At 42.2% G+C, this 15500-nt stretch overlaps 1 protein-coding gene across 1 annotated transcript; it reads right to left on the bottom strand.

The window, feature by feature from the left end:
• Positions 1–271: 271 nt before the first annotated feature.
• Positions 272–13469, bottom strand: FAM174A (family with sequence similarity 174 member A). The gene is made up of 3 exons (XM_081880615.1): positions 12924–13469; positions 6003–6137; positions 272–781 (listed from the first exon to the last, which is right to left on the bottom strand). The coding sequence occupies exons 1-3, from the start codon at positions 13298–13300 to the stop codon at positions 778–780; spliced, it is 516 nt and encodes a 171-aa protein (XP_081736741.1). The 5' UTR covers positions 13301–13469; the 3' UTR covers positions 272–777.
• Between the last annotated feature and the right edge of the window lie 2031 nt (positions 13470–15500).

The following is a 15500-nucleotide window of genomic DNA, read 5'->3' on the forward strand; positions in this document are numbered from 1 at the left end:
TTAAAGGATATAACTGACACCATTCATGATCTCCCTCTCATTAGGAAGTCCATGGTGTTTGAAAGAAACCCAATGTAAACTGAAGCTTCATTTATTTATGCCTGCTGAGTAGGCTTATCATTTTCAGAAACGTTCTTCAGAGTGACCTCAGCCGGCCTGTGAAATACAGCCAGGGACATCCTCACCAAAAGTCTTTGGTTGATTACTATCAGCATATTTCCTGCTGTCCAAAGTATTACATTCAAAACCAACAGATACAAAATACAAGTAATGAGTGTTAGGAATACTGTAAACATTTATTTGCATCACTCACACAGATCTATAATGTACATCCAGTTTACAAAGGAGACGGAACACCCCTCTGACACGGGTAGTTAAGTTTGGCAATATATCTGTTAAATGATAGAGTAGGCGCTGAGAGTTCACATAAGTAAGTTATCACACTTGACACTCATCTAAAAAAAATTAGTTGGTCAAGAAACCCACAAATATATCTCTGTTAGTGTTCTGTGGAAGGGGAGATCACCATACAGAATTAACATAAGCAGAAAATACCCTGTTTTAAAATAGGTTTTTAATTTAGTGCACATTTCCCATAGACTCCAAACTTATATACAAAAGGTACAATAAAATGTTACAGTGTTTATTGCAACAAACTAAGGATGCCATAATATAGATCACTTGTATACACCCAACCCTGATATTGGCTTCTTATTCCTTCTGTACAGCCTTCTTTCGTTGCTCCACAATTGTAATATTCTCCCAAAAGGCACATACTTATCTACAAAGAAAAAAAATATTTTTTTAAGTAAATACCATTCATTTGAAATCTTTTAACACACACAAAAAACCCACAAATCTCCTCAACGCTGCACCTACATGAAAGCAACAAGAGGATTTCATGTATATTATATATCCAGCATTTAACATACTTGATTCTTGCAGTGACCCAAAAGCTGAGTTCAAATTTCCCTCTACACACACCAAAAAGCCCCTACCTTAGTCACCAAGCCACCACAAAAGAAAGAATGCACTGCAATTGAAATAAAAGCGAAGAGAAGGGGAAACGTGCATTTTGGCATGGAATGGTGGGGGGCTGTGACTATTTCTCCTGTGGCTTCTAGGCTGGAGCTCCAAGCCGAGGGCCTCAAACCCCAAGACTCTCCCACCACAGCTGTGAATAGGAAGACTTCTCTTCAATTACAGTAGGGCTAGGGAACGTGTAGTCCCAACAATACGAGTCCCATTACTCCTGACCATTGGACTTGCTGGCTGACACTGATGACAGTAGGAATCCAACAACATGGTGGCGGGGAGAGATGTCCCAGGGTTCCCAGCCCTCATTAACAAGGTGGGGGGTGACTTCATATAACAGACCAGTAGCACCTTTCACTCAATGGTACACATCTACTCAAGCCAATTAAGCTGACATGTTTGTGTTTTGAATTGTGACCGCAATATTTTACGATGCAGAAGTTGCAAAATGCAATGCTTTTCATTCTTATTTCTGACCTCAATCATCATGATTAGCAAGCTAGACATTGTTTTCTAATCCAATTTTTCTGATGATGATGATGATATTTAGTAGTACAGTGGTACCTTGGGTTAAGTACTTAATTCGTTCTGGAGGTCTGTTCTTAACCTGAAACTATTCTTAACCTGAAGCACCACTTTAGCTAATGGGCCCTCCTGCTGCACCGCCAGAGCATGATTTCTGGTCTCATCCTGAAGCAACGTTCTTAACCCAAGGTAGTATTTCTTGGCTAGCAGAGTCTGTAACCTGAAGCGTATGTAACCCGAGGTACCACTATAGTAGTAGTAGTATTACTATTATAACCTGTTGTGCCCCAGCTACTCTGGCAGCTTCCAACACATAAAAACATAATAAAACATCAAACATTAAGAAATGTATCTTACTGAGATACTGCATCCCATTTTACTCCCATTCCCTCCCAATCTTTTCTTGCCACCAAGCCACTGTCCTTTAAATCAATCTCTTTCCACCCCCCTCTTGCAGCAAAAAACACAAGCTTTACAGTTCCATCCTGTCATGAAATCGTAACTACCAGAGCAATAATATTCAGTCCACTCAGCAATTTATTTTTGGTACACAGTGCAATTTTGAGCATACTTTATCTACACAACACACAGCTAGCTATTACTTATAGGATGCAAGCAGTTCAATAAATAAAGGCATTATTGGATGTTAAGATATTGTTTAAGTATCTTTTAGAACCATCTCATAATGGCACTCAGGAGAAGAACTCCGTTTTCCAAGTATTTCTCTTACTTCAACATTTATATCCTTTCTGCACTCGCAGCATAATGCTTCTGTGGACATTTACTTTTTTCATGTTTATAGCAAATAAAATAAGTTGCACTGTTTTTAACTGTTTGCTGCTGACACGACTCAAAGTAGTGCGGCTTTTGACCACATCGTGTTATAAAAAGGGACTTTAGGAGATGACTTGCACCACTTAGGAATGCTAATGATTAAGCAGTATATTAATGCCTTGACGAGATAAGGGTTCCATTTGCTTCTGTGTTTTTAGATTTTGCAACACTGTAGATAACTTTATCAGCATAGCACTGAGAATTTCCAACTCAGGCAATGTCGTATTCATTACTTGTATATATATTTGCAGCAAGGCGTAACATGCTCTATGGATTACAAGCAGATAAGAGAAGTCCATTCGTAACCTTGCTCAGACAGCTTTCAAATCTGTCATTGTGACCAATGTTGCATATGTTTTGGAAGCATAAGAATATACGAACAGCCATTTATAAGGTTGCTTCACAACAGTTAAACATAGTTATTAGTACTCAAGACATATACAATGTAATTCAGGAGCTTCTTTTTCCCTTACTGACTTAGTAAACCAGTACCTGGGATTTGCAGGCTGCAAGCAGAGGCTTCCATGACAATGATCCTGTAACCAATGCTATTTCAGCCCCAAAAATGGCTTGTCAGGGAGAAGGCAAGGCAAGAACCCTTCTTCCTACACCTAGTTTTATTCAGAGATGGGATATTTTGGTATTGAGGAGCAGGGAACACCCAGGTGCAATGTGACAGGTGTAAATTTGCTATAACAATGAGAACAAATATTAAGAAGAAAAAAAGGGGGGGAATCCTTGTTTTGAAATAAGCACTGTCTTGGTGGATACCTGAATGTGAGCCTAGGGCAATTGCTACAAAGAGGTCTCACTCCAGCTATTCTTACAAGGCAGAACAGGCCGAGAGTCAGTCCCCTCTCTAATAATTAATAACCACGCGAATTATTTTAAAGATCTGGATGTGTTGAATCAAGATATGCAGTATTCTTCAGGAGATTGGGGAAAATGTCCCAGCACCCAGTAACTGGGTAGCAGAGTTACTTGATGGTCTCTTCTCTGCTACAAAGCATTCATGGGAGAAGATCCAAACAGGGAAATTGGTGAGAGCTGTGGGTGCTTAACCCTTTGGCTTAATTCATACCTAGAGTTGTTTTTCCATTGTGAGGTTTCAGGCACATGCTTGCAAGTTGAAGCAGCTCAGGGATGCGAATTTCAGGGAAAGGGTAGCTTCTGGAAGATGTGATACACATCTCCTTCCCAACATTTCTCATTGCACTTTACAACCCCCAGAGGATGCTTTGCAATGGAGAAGTAGTGGCTGTTATGGCTAGTGTTACTGTAGCATGTCAGGATTCCTGAACTTGGAATTGGCATGACTAATATACAGCAAGGGTATGAAAATTCCAATATATGCAAGGGTGAAACACAAATTAAACACTCAAAACAGAACAGCACATACTCGGTTTGAAAAAAATAATAATCTTGGAAAATATAGTCTGTAAGCTTTGGGGCAGATACCATGATGGAACTGTTTCTAAACCTGAAGCAGCAAAGCAACCTCAATTTTTTTTTATAAAAGCAGAGGGAACCATGAATTCTAATAATGTTTATAAAGTACTTTGCAAAATTAGGAAATGAGACAGCATGTATAAGAACTAATGGGGAAATAGGGCATTCAAGCAAGTTAGCTATATTCCAGAGAGAGACTTGGAAAAGATTGCCCAATTTTGTTGAGAAAACAAAAGCCAAAGCACAGCCGTAAAAGTGCAATTATCTTACTGTGCTTTCCCATGGGAAATGAGCTGTATTCATATCAACAATGAACAACTGATTGTTGCTATTCCTCTAATATTGAGTATATTTCACTCAATTTCCCCCATTTTAGCATACAGAACTGTATTACAAGTAATTATCAACTAGAAGTGCATCTATCTAAACTGTGTTGTTTTTGTTTTAAAAAGAAGTTGTTTCTGTATCTTGAGACATATACACAAAAATAACAACCATGCACTAGCTCAAAGATTTAGATTTAGACAGAATCTCATTTTTGCCTTCCTGTGCAATTTTAGTAGAGCTGGCCAAAAAACGTTGGTAGGCTAAGAAGCTGATCCTTTCTTAAATCAAATAGTCTTATTTGAAGCTATGGCCTTAACTGCTAAATAAATAAACAAACTCAAGTAAAGGTACAATTTGCCATGAAGCTGTCCAGTCTACGGCAATATCCACTGACACAACAAACACAACTCCTATTCTGCCCAACACCTTAATACTGAAAATAATGGCATCCAACTAGACAAAAACTGTATGCTAGAGGCCAGTTTAGTAGTGTTCTATGTTTTACTTGCTTTTTAAGGCAAACTAATTTTTAATTCTGCTGACTCTTTTAAAGAATTTTGTTAATATTTTAAATTTACATGTCTTCTGTATAAAAGACATGAGAAAGCTGCTGACATTTGTCTAATAAAAGAATTATCTGAAATATCACTGGAGATGGGAGTGTCAACACAGCTTTACATCTACAGTGGTACCTCAGGTTACATACGCTTCAGGTTACAGACTCTGCTAACCCAGAAATAGTGCTTCAGGTTAAGAACTTTGCTTCAGGATGAGAACACAAATCGTGCTCCAGCGGGGCGGCAGCAGGAGGCCCCATTAGCTAAAGTGGTGCTTCAGGTTAAGATCAGTTTTAGGTTAAGAACGGATCTCCGGAACAAATTAAGTACTTAAGATACCAATGTACATTTCAAAACTAGGTTGTTACAAGTGAAATCCCATGCCACAATAAATCCAATTAGTCTACAACACACAAGGAAGACCTGTGCCACCTGAGAGACTAACACAGCTACTATTTAGGAAATGAAATACTACCAAGAATATCATGTAAGGATAGAATCCTTAATTAATTAGACATTGCCATTATTTCTGGAGTATAATAGCTTACAGAAAGCCTGGTATGCGTTACGACTTTATAAGAACAGGGACATTAAAAATATGCAATTTAAGTATTTAAATAAATCAAATGCCCATAGCACTAAAACAGCACCATGTAAAGTATGCTACAGAACAAAGAATACAAACGACTTATTCCTAAATTAAATGTCACAGATCTAAGATTCTCATCCATAAGTTTGGGGATAACTATTTCCCTCATGTCTGATGTTGGCAATTTGGGCAAGGGAGGCTGCATGCAAGTAGGTTTGGCAACTGTCCTTGGAATGCCCCAAGACAATATTACACAGATGTACCGTGCCTTCCTTAAAAGAACAACCAGTGCCTCTGGTCACAGAGGCATTTTTATATCTTGTTCAAAACATCCACTTCATCCATGGATGCAGAATGAAATACATCACGCTTGGTTTCCAGTCATATACAGTTGTACCTCAGGTTACATACACTTCAGGTTACATACGCTTCAGGTTACACACTGTGCTAACCCAGAAATAGTGCTTCAGGTTAAGAACTTTGCTTCAGGATAAGAACAGAAATCGGGCTCCAGCGGTGCGGCGGCAGCAGGAGGCCCCATTAGCTAAAGTGGTGCTTTTGCTTAAGAATAGTTTCAAGTTAAGAACAGACCTCCGGAACGAATTAAGTACTTAACCGGAGGTACCACTGTACCTCGAAATCCGTTCCCTCTTACAAGGAGAACATCCTAAACTCTGTCTACCAACCTTCGAGGATGATTGGCATCAAAGAGTGTTGTGTCGTCATCATCATCATCTTGTTCCAACGGTGTCAGCTCTGTATTTTCTATGTTTGTGTCCAGAACCCCATACCTCCTCGTCTTTCTGTTTCTTCGTCGAAGTCTGAAAAGTGTGAAAGGTTACAATTTAATAACTGAATTAGACTAATAACAACATAATTAAAATACTGCTCTGAAGGAAAACTTAAGAAAAACTAACATGAATTCAAGTGTACTAACAACTATCTGGATAAGCATTGCATTATTGTAATTCACATGCGTAAGCAGGACACCCAATTCGACAGTCAAGCACTAAAAAACTATTGATTTGTATAATGTGATTGCACAATTTTAGCTTGCTTCAAAGAAAATTCAGCTTAATATAGCAAACAGTATGAATAATCCTGCATTTTATCTTGCCAGATCTTACTCCCTTAACTGTAGAAGTCCAAAAAGGAAACAGGGAGGGATGTGCTCTTCCATCTTTGAATAGGAAAACACTCACACTCACAAAACACTTCTCAATTTCAAGCCAGAAGCTCCCACCAAGGCACAAGTACAGTGGCACCTCAGGTTACAGATGCTTCAGGTTACAGACGCTTCAGGTTACAGACTCCGCTAACCCAGAAATAGTACCTCGGGTTAAGAACGTTGCTTCAGGATGAGAACAGAAATCATGCAGTGGTGGCAGCGGGAGGCCCCATTAGCTAAAGTGGTACCTCAGGTTAAGAACAGTGTCAGGTTAAGAACGGACCTCCAGAACGAATTAAGTTCTTAACCCGAGGTACCACTGTACCAGAATATCATATTGTAATTTTGGGGAAATAATACAATATTGCTACTGTAACACTCAGCCAATGTAGCTATTGACTTGTGCCCAATGTTTCACATGTTGGTCTTTGAGTATTTTTTATGTAGCCAGAACAACATCTATGCACAAGAGAGAGGTACCACGTTTCTGGGGAACCCCAAGTTTTGAATGTCAAAAAAAGCCCTTGGGGGCGGAGAAGCCCAAGTGGAGGAAGACAAAAACAGTCTAGTGAGGACTGGGGATGTTGACAAAGAATGATGAGGACATTGGATCAGAGGGGAATAGAATAGAATATTCTGAAGATGACTGAAAAGGTGAAGAACAGCAGGACCTATTTCTATGACTCTGTGATGGTGCTGTAAGACTGCAAACAGGTCACAGTTTATTTGATTTGATCTATTTTACAGAAGCTTAATTATACTCAGATGATGCAGTCTATACTAGAGATCTTACTTAAGCAACTAAATGAAAGGGAACAAAGTTCACTGAAAACTTGTCTGAAGAAATTCCAGTAAAATGCCAACTGTCAAGGAATGGCACAATCATGTGCTTGGTGCTGCCATCTTATGGCAGGGCACTGTCAAAATAATTTCCTGATTGATTTCTTAGCATATAAATGCTGCAATCCGATGCACACTTACTTGGGAACAAGCTAAAACAAACTTTCATTTTGTTCTCATTCAGAAGTTTCATGCTACAAGTATGCTGGGTGTTTCATGATTCTAATCACATCCATATTCAACAACCAAGTGAGACAGGATTTTGTTCTTGCTTAACAAATTACAGGGCTTAAAGAGAGTTACTAGTCCAAGGCTACCAAAACAAATCTTAGCTAAAGATGAATTGGATGAGGGGATCATTTGCCAAAATGCAAACTATAATGTTATTGCAAAGCTGTTAAAGAACAAGATGAAGGACTGTGTTGCTTGTTTCCCACTAAATACAGTCTTATGCAACAACCTTAATTTCACAGTGAACAATATATGACAAATGGTGCAAGGCAGGCTTAAACTTTTTATTATGTAAGAATATAAGGCCAGATGTCAAACACAGTTCAACAATTTGGTCAGAAACTATCTCTATATGCTTTTCACAAATAGGGTGATTGTGAGAAAATCTGTAATTTAAATGTATCATTATAAGTCTGATGACAATCAAATGCAGAACAGGAGTTTAAGCATTTATGAAACTCATTCTGATGAAATGCATGCATTACACAAATGAACATTTTAAGAATACATTTGCCTGCGTTATGTGAAGAAAATGTAACTTCTCTCTAATGTAATTTTTGTTCTTGAAGCAGAAAAATAAGTTGAAACAATAAAACAGCCACTTCATTTTAAGTATTCCTTTTCTACAGAATATTCCTTGAAAGTGAGCACACTTCCATGAATTCACAAGATGTAGATTTAATATCCAGAACTTTGTCAGTTGTCCTTCAAAAGGCTTACTCTGTAATTTGTGCAAATGTCATTTTAAATTCAGGTTGCCAATTTTATGCTGAAATACATTTTGGACATTCTGCTTCTTTATTTAGAATATATCTATCTTCTGGTTAATGCAAAATGAGACTGATGCAACATGTGACATGTACCGACTTGTCAGTCGTTTTTCTCAGAGACTACTGTCTTTACAGAATATGATGCTTCAAATCATAAAAGAGCTCTGCTCAACAAGCCCTACAGTCCAACCTCCTATTTCCCAGTTTATTGTTTTCTTATCTCCTTTTTATTTTTCCTGTTATATTTTATGTATTAATTTTTATTCTGTAAGCAAAGTTCAAACAAAGGGCAGTCAATTAATACCTATAATAAAATAAACAAACATTTTCAACAGATCCTTTTGGAATGCTAAGAGACAGGATATGAAATTGACAGCTCTCACCGACACCCGTATGTTGCATGTTATCAGCATGCTGTTCACAGGTATACTGCTGCTGATTGTGGAAACTCTACTTAACCCTATCAGGACTAACACTTGTGGATAGATGTATTCTCCATGAACTTGTCTAATCCCCTGAAGAGCAAAGTCAGCTACTATAATCACGTAGTGTAGCCGTGAATTTACTAAGTAAATTCTACATGGTTTAGAAAAAGAAGGTGCGGGGGTGGGAGTGGGGAGAGAGAATTCATAAGGTTGAAAAATCAATACATAATTTCATAATGTGTTGTCACACCATCCTTCTGAAGGCCATTGCTAAAGATAAGCAGGCCTGGGTCTGGTCACTGCTTTAAGGGGTGAATTACTGGGAACTACATGTACCCTGCCTTTAGCTCCATAACATAAGGAAGGTAGGATACAGTAAAAATATAAGATCTAATAAAAATAAATGTTAAATACATTGGTAAACCTGCACATGCACATGGGCTCTACCATTTCAGACTGTATTATTATTATTATTATTATTATTATTATTATTATTCCAACTGTAGGTTGGATTTGCATGATTGAATTGTCCTTAGCAAAAAAAAAAAAAAGTATATACTGTACATCACACAAACACACATGCATGCATGCATATACATTTATATACAAAGGAAGTTAGGCTACAAAGTGCCCTGCTTTTCTATATGGAGGAGTCAATAAAGTTTGCACCAACTTGGCAGCCAAGCCAAAATCTGTGGTCATAAGACTCTTCCTTCAGTGTATGTTTTCTCAGAAGTTACTCCCACTGAGCGCAATATGGCTTAGATCCATGAACCATGTTGCAGTCAGGGTGGGAGGCTATTGAGGAGAGGTAGGACCTGTTGCCTCTGGGCAGCTGAGGTACACAGAAAGCCAGCCATCACTCAAATGGCCCCTCCAACCCTTCCTCTCCAGAACACGGGAAAGTATGGGATTTGTTTTGTTTGGGGTGTGGAGTGCCTGGCTGCTCACTGTCCAAACAATCAACTCCAAACTTCCTCTCAAATTGGAAGCTGCACCAGGACAAGTAGCTGTGTTGTGCCTCCAACATGCAGTGTAACTAAGGGGTTTGGCATCACAATGCTCCCTCTAACTCCAAACTGCAAGGCAAAGCTGAGGTTTAATTATGGTCACCAGATAGCAGTGGAAGTGAGTATGGAGCATAACCAGAAACTTAGGCCAGATCCTGAGCATGTTCGGCTCAGTCACATGACTCGGCAACCTGTGGTGTTAAAGAAGGACAGAACTTTGTTTTTATATGCCACAACAGCAGCAAGGATCCTTATTGCAAAGTACTGGAAGACACCAGACCTACCCACTCTGGAAGAATGGCAGATGAAGATGACAGATTACATGGGACTCGCAGAGATGACGGGCAGAATCCAAGACCAGGAGAAAGAGACAGTGGAAGAAGATTGGAAGAAATTTAAGGACTATCTTAACAAATATTATAAGATTAAGGAATGTTAGATTGACATGGACTTAAAAATATTGTGGTTTTCAGAGACATTAGAGTAAGAAAAGGAATGGAATTAGTAAAAAACTTTTGGGAAATAAGGGAATGGAGTTGCTGATGGGATAATGAAACTAGAATACAAAACGGTGAGGTATGAGGAAGTCGGGGAAATTAGGTTGAGAAAATAAGTTCTGAAATTATACTTGTTGTTTTTTGTTTGTGTTTGTCTTTATTGTAGTTGTTTTGTATTTGTATGTTTTTATTGGAAAGTTTAATAAATATTATTTTAAAAAAAAGAAAGATAAAACACATGACTCGGCAACCCACCTTCAGACTATTTTAAAGGCTTATTTTTACTTTGCCAGGCTTAAGCAAAGCCATGCTACTGAGTGCAGCTTGGATCTGGGGTAACATTTTGTGGCTTAACTAACACCAGCATCTTGTGCATATAGATTACCCTCTAGGCTGTTTTCTTCTTCAAAACATAGAAGCTGCTTCAAATCCTTGATATTTTGGTTGCCCTTCTATGCATTTTTCCCAGATGCATACAACATCCCAAACAAAGTCACACTATACCACAAAACAAATTAGTTCCCACACAGGACTGGATTACAGAGAGGTGTTTGTTTCATAGCTTTAAAAGCCCATTGCTTACTTGTTTTAGATACATACACTCAGGAAAACGTACAGTTTTTTATATAGATCTACTGCGTACTGAATATGTTAATCCAACACAAGTATTGCTAGTTTCTCAGGGTTTGTGCCACAGGCTCCCCAGTCACCTGCCTTGAGTCTACAGTGGAACTCTGCTAGTTACGACTTCTCTCTCCAGTCTTGTTTAAATACAAAATGATCATTATTTTAAGCTGCTGTCCCTTTCACTGGGTGCAAAACCTGCCCAAAAACGACCTTCCAGAAACACATATGATAGCACTTAAGATAAGGAGTGCCAGGCTTGAATCAGATACACTAGCGACATGTGCTCTATCAGATACACCAAGGTAAACAAGGACCAGGGGAACACACCACAGACTAAAAGGGGATGTTTCGCAGGTGAGCAAGAAGAGAGGACCATGGGTCATAGAACTGAAGAGTTGGAAGGGACCCCATGGGTCATCTAGTCCAACTCCCTGCAGTGCAGGAATCTCAGGTAAAACATCTGAGACCGATCCAAACTCTGCTTTAAAATCTCCAAGGAAGGAGAGACCACAACCTCCTGAGGGAGACTGTTCCACTGTCAAACAGCTCAAAGTTTTCTCTGGTGTTTAGTCAGAACCTCCTTCCTTGTAACTTGAAGCCACTGGTTCGCATCCTATCCTCTAGAGCAGGAGAAAGGGGGGGGGAGCTTGCTCTCTCTCCCACATGAAAGACCTTGAGATAGCTACCATATCTCCTCCATGCATATTCCTGCATTGCGGGGGGTGAGGTTGGACTAGATGGCGGTCCCTTCCATGATTCAAAGTGTTGGTGCTGACCTTTAAAGCCCTAAACGGTCTCGGCCTAGTATACCTGAAGGAGTGTCTCCACCCCCATCGTTCAGCCCGGACACTGAGGTCCAGCTCCGAGGGCCTTCTGGTGGTTCCCTCCCTGCGAGATGTGAGGTTACAGGGAACTGAGCAGAGGGCCTTCTCAGTAGTGGCACCCTACTGGATATCAAGGATATAAACAACTATCTGACTTTTGGAAGACATCTGAAAGCAGCACTGTTTAGGGAAGTTTTTAATGTTTGATGTCTTACCTTGTTTTTAATATTGTGCTGGGGGCCACCCATAGTGCCTGAGGAAACCCAGGCAGAAAGGTGGGGTATAAATAAATAATTATTACTATTATCATTATCAGAAACTTCTTTCCTGTAACTTGAAGCCACCCTCCAGAGCAGGAGAAAATGAAGCTTGCTCCCTCCTCTTCCAGTGGAAGACCTCGAGATGGCTATCATATCTCCTCCATGCATGTTCCTGCATTGCGGGGGTGAGGTTGGACTAGATGGCGGTCCCTTCCATGATTCAAAGTGTTGGTGCTGACCTTTAAAGCCCTAAACGGTCTCGGCCTAGTATACCTGAAGGAGTGTCTCCACCCCCATCGTTCAGCCCGGACACTGAGGTCCAGCTCCGAGGGCCTTCTGGTGGTTCCCTCCCTGCGAGATGTGAGGTTACAGGGAACTGAGCAGAGGGCCTTCTCAGTAGTGGCACCCTACTGGATATCAAGGATATAAACAACTATCTGACTTTTGGAAGACATCTGAAAGCAGCACTGTTTAGGGAAGTTTTTAATGTTTGATGTCTTACCTTGTTTTTAATATTGTGCTGGGGGCCACCCATAGTGCCTGGGGAAACCCAGGCAGAAAGGTGGGGTATAAATAAATAATAATTATTACTATTATCATTATTAGAAACTTCTTTCTTGTAACTTGAAGCCACCCTCCAGAGCAGGAGAAAATGAAGCTTGCTCCCTCCTCTTCCAGTGGAAGACCTGGAGATGGCTATCATCGCAAGGGGGGTTGGACTAGATGACTTCTCAGGGTCCCTTCCATGATTCTAAGATGCAACAGGGCTGAGAAAGGGAGAGGTCACCCTAGCCCACCTCCCTCCCCTTCTTCTTGGAGCGGGGAGGGGGGCGGGACACCCCTCAGACAAGTGGAAACGAGGAGGGGGAGATCCCCAAACCCTTCCGAGATCGACTGATCGATCGATGGCTGGGTAGACAGATGACAGGGGTCCCTCCTGCTGCCCCAGGCTCACCGCACGGTCCGGATGACGAAGTAGACGATGAGCGCGGCGCTGGCCAGGACCAGGACCGAGAGGGCGCGCTGGGTCATGAGCGGGTTGCGCTCAGGCGGGGCGGGCACGGCGGCGGCCACGCTGCCCACCCCACTCGCATTGCTGCTCCGCGCCGCCTCGCCCACGGGGGAACCGCTGCTGCTGCTGCTGCCCAGGGCGGGCGCGGCGTCGTGGCCGCCGGGCGCTGCGGAGGCAGACAACAACGACGACGGCGCCGGCGAGGAAGGCGGCGGCGGCGGCGGCCTCAGGACCCCCGGAGCCGGGAGCGCTTCCCCGCCCCACAGCGCGGCCAGCAGCAGCAGCAGCAGGAGGAGCAGCCCCGGCCCCAGCCGCCGCATGGCAGCCCGTCCAACCGTGCGCCCGCTGGGCGCGGCCTAAGCGCCGCCGCGGGGCCTGTCAGGAGAGCAGGAAGCAGGAGCGGAAGTCCTCATCTTTCCCCTCACACGGCGCGGCCATGGAAGTCTCCCGGCCGAGACTCCCGCCCTCGCGCCTCAGGCGGCCTGCTCCCACGTGACCAAAAGGGCCGGTTATTCGTGCGCAGGCGCAACAAGGGCCCTCGGTCTCGCCTTTCGCCCGGGAAGCTCGATGGAGGAAAGAGGAAAGAGGGGCGGTTTTCTCCTGTCATGTCTTGCAGCCAAAGAGCCCCACTTGTAAGAGGGGCGGGCCAGGGATGGGGTTTTCGGGGACCCAGACAAAACTCAAATGCCTCCCCCGGCGACACAAGGCCACCCGTTTTTTTTGGGTTTTTTTAAATAAAAAATTAAAACAGCAAATTCCCCCCCCCCCAAGTATTGCTCCCTGTTTGCAGGTGGGGGGATCCCAGATCCTTAGCCACATCCTGCACGTTCCTATCGACGCCCATGGCAAGTCTTGTTCATGTGTAGCAAGTTTGTACATATGATTTAATAATATTTGGAATTCATGTTTATAAATACCGTATTAGGTTTAATGACACAAAAATGCAATTTATTTTGACACTTTACATTGCCTGTGTGTGTGTGTGTGTGTGTGTATATATATACACACACACACACCCCTAGACAGCATCTTAAAAAGCAGAGACATCACCTTGCCAACAAAGGTCTGTATAGTTAAAGCTATGGTTTTCCCAGTAGTGATGTATGGAAGTGAGAGCTGGACCATAAAGAAGGCTGATCGCCGAAGAATTGATGCTTTTGAATTATGGTGCTGGAGGAGACTCTTGAGAGTCCCATGGACTGCAAAAAGATCAAACCTCTCCATTCTTAAGGAAATCAGCCCTGAGTGCTCACTGGAAGGACAGAGCCTGAAGCTGAGGCTCCAATACTTTGGCCACCTCATGAGAAGAGAAGACTCCCTGGAAAAGACCCTGATGTTGGGAAAGATGGAGGGCACAAGGAGAAGGGGACGACAGAGGGCGAGATGATTGGACAGTGTTCTCGAAGCTACCAGCATGAGTTTGACCAAACTGCGAGAGGCAGTGGAAGACAAGAATGCCTGGCGTGCTCTGGTCCATGGGGTCACGAAGAGTCGGACACGAGTAAACAACAATAATATATGACCATATATGTTGCCCATATGTATATTCTTAATTATATATATATATATATATTCTATTGCCACCAACTGTTTTTGTCAGCCGGTATTTCTACCTGAAGAGCAGACAGACAGAAAGAAAGGAGCGACGTCTGCAACCATAGGAAAGTGGCCGCTGAGAACGCCTTTCCTTCGGCACAAATGCATAGTGCAAACCCGTCTCCTGACACCCAGGATTCAGGGCCAAGCTCCAGGCACAGGCTGTCATAAACCAGTTTGCACTCTTATTCACCTAGGCCCGTATTTCCTGTTCCAGCAGCGGCTCTCATAGGAACACTGGAAATTGCCTTACACCAAGGTGGACCATTGGCCCAGCTGGCTCAGTGTTGTCCACACTGACTGGCAGTGTTTCTTCATGGTTCCTCTCTTCTGCACAAAACACCTGCCTCCCCCTTCAGCTCTTTGCTCATCCCATGAAAGATCTGATGACCATGTCTACTTTGTTGTTGTATGCCACCCCAATCTCTGAGCGGTGCAAGATTCAAGGAGTTCCAGGTGTTCATCCCGGGTCTGAGTTTCCTTTTGGAAAGGAGACACAGCAGAGACTGGTGTCTATAGGATACATGACTTACTTACAGACATATCTAATCTGAGATTACGATGGAGCTTTAGCATCCCAAAAGGGTTTTGCTTCTCCCATAGCCACAGCCTCGGATTCAAGCAGAAATCAGTCATGGTTTTTTCCTGCTTTTTCAGCCTGTAGCTTTTTCCTCTTAAGTCTAAGCTCAGGCTTTGTCCTACTAACGATATAAGAGAGGGAGCCCTCCCCCTTGATGTAATTTTGCCATCAGCATGGCGTCATTTTTCACCATGAAAAGGTGGGGGTGGTGTTGGAGTTATACTACCTTGGGCAGCAGTTAGAAATTGGCCAGATTTTGCTTCATAATTCTACAAATTTATCAGTATTCCTCAATATGTACATGACACTGTTTTAGCCACACTCCTCTTGGCAGTCACATAATA

The sequence above is a fragment of the Podarcis erhardii genome (genome assembly GCF_964252035.2).
Source record: "Podarcis erhardii genome assembly, chromosome: 11".
Taxonomy (NCBI): domain Eukaryota; kingdom Metazoa; phylum Chordata; class Lepidosauria; order Squamata; family Lacertidae; genus Podarcis; species Podarcis erhardii.

Coding starts and splice junctions, on each gene's coding strand:
- FAM174A (XM_081880615.1), bottom strand. CDS start 13,300: ATGCGGCGGCTGGGGCCGGGGCTGCTCCTCCTGCTGCTGCTGCTGCTG. Junction 6,138..12,923: donor TTCGTCATCCGGACCGTGCG/GTGAGCCTGGGG, acceptor CACACTTTTCAG/ACTTCGACGAAGAAACAGAA.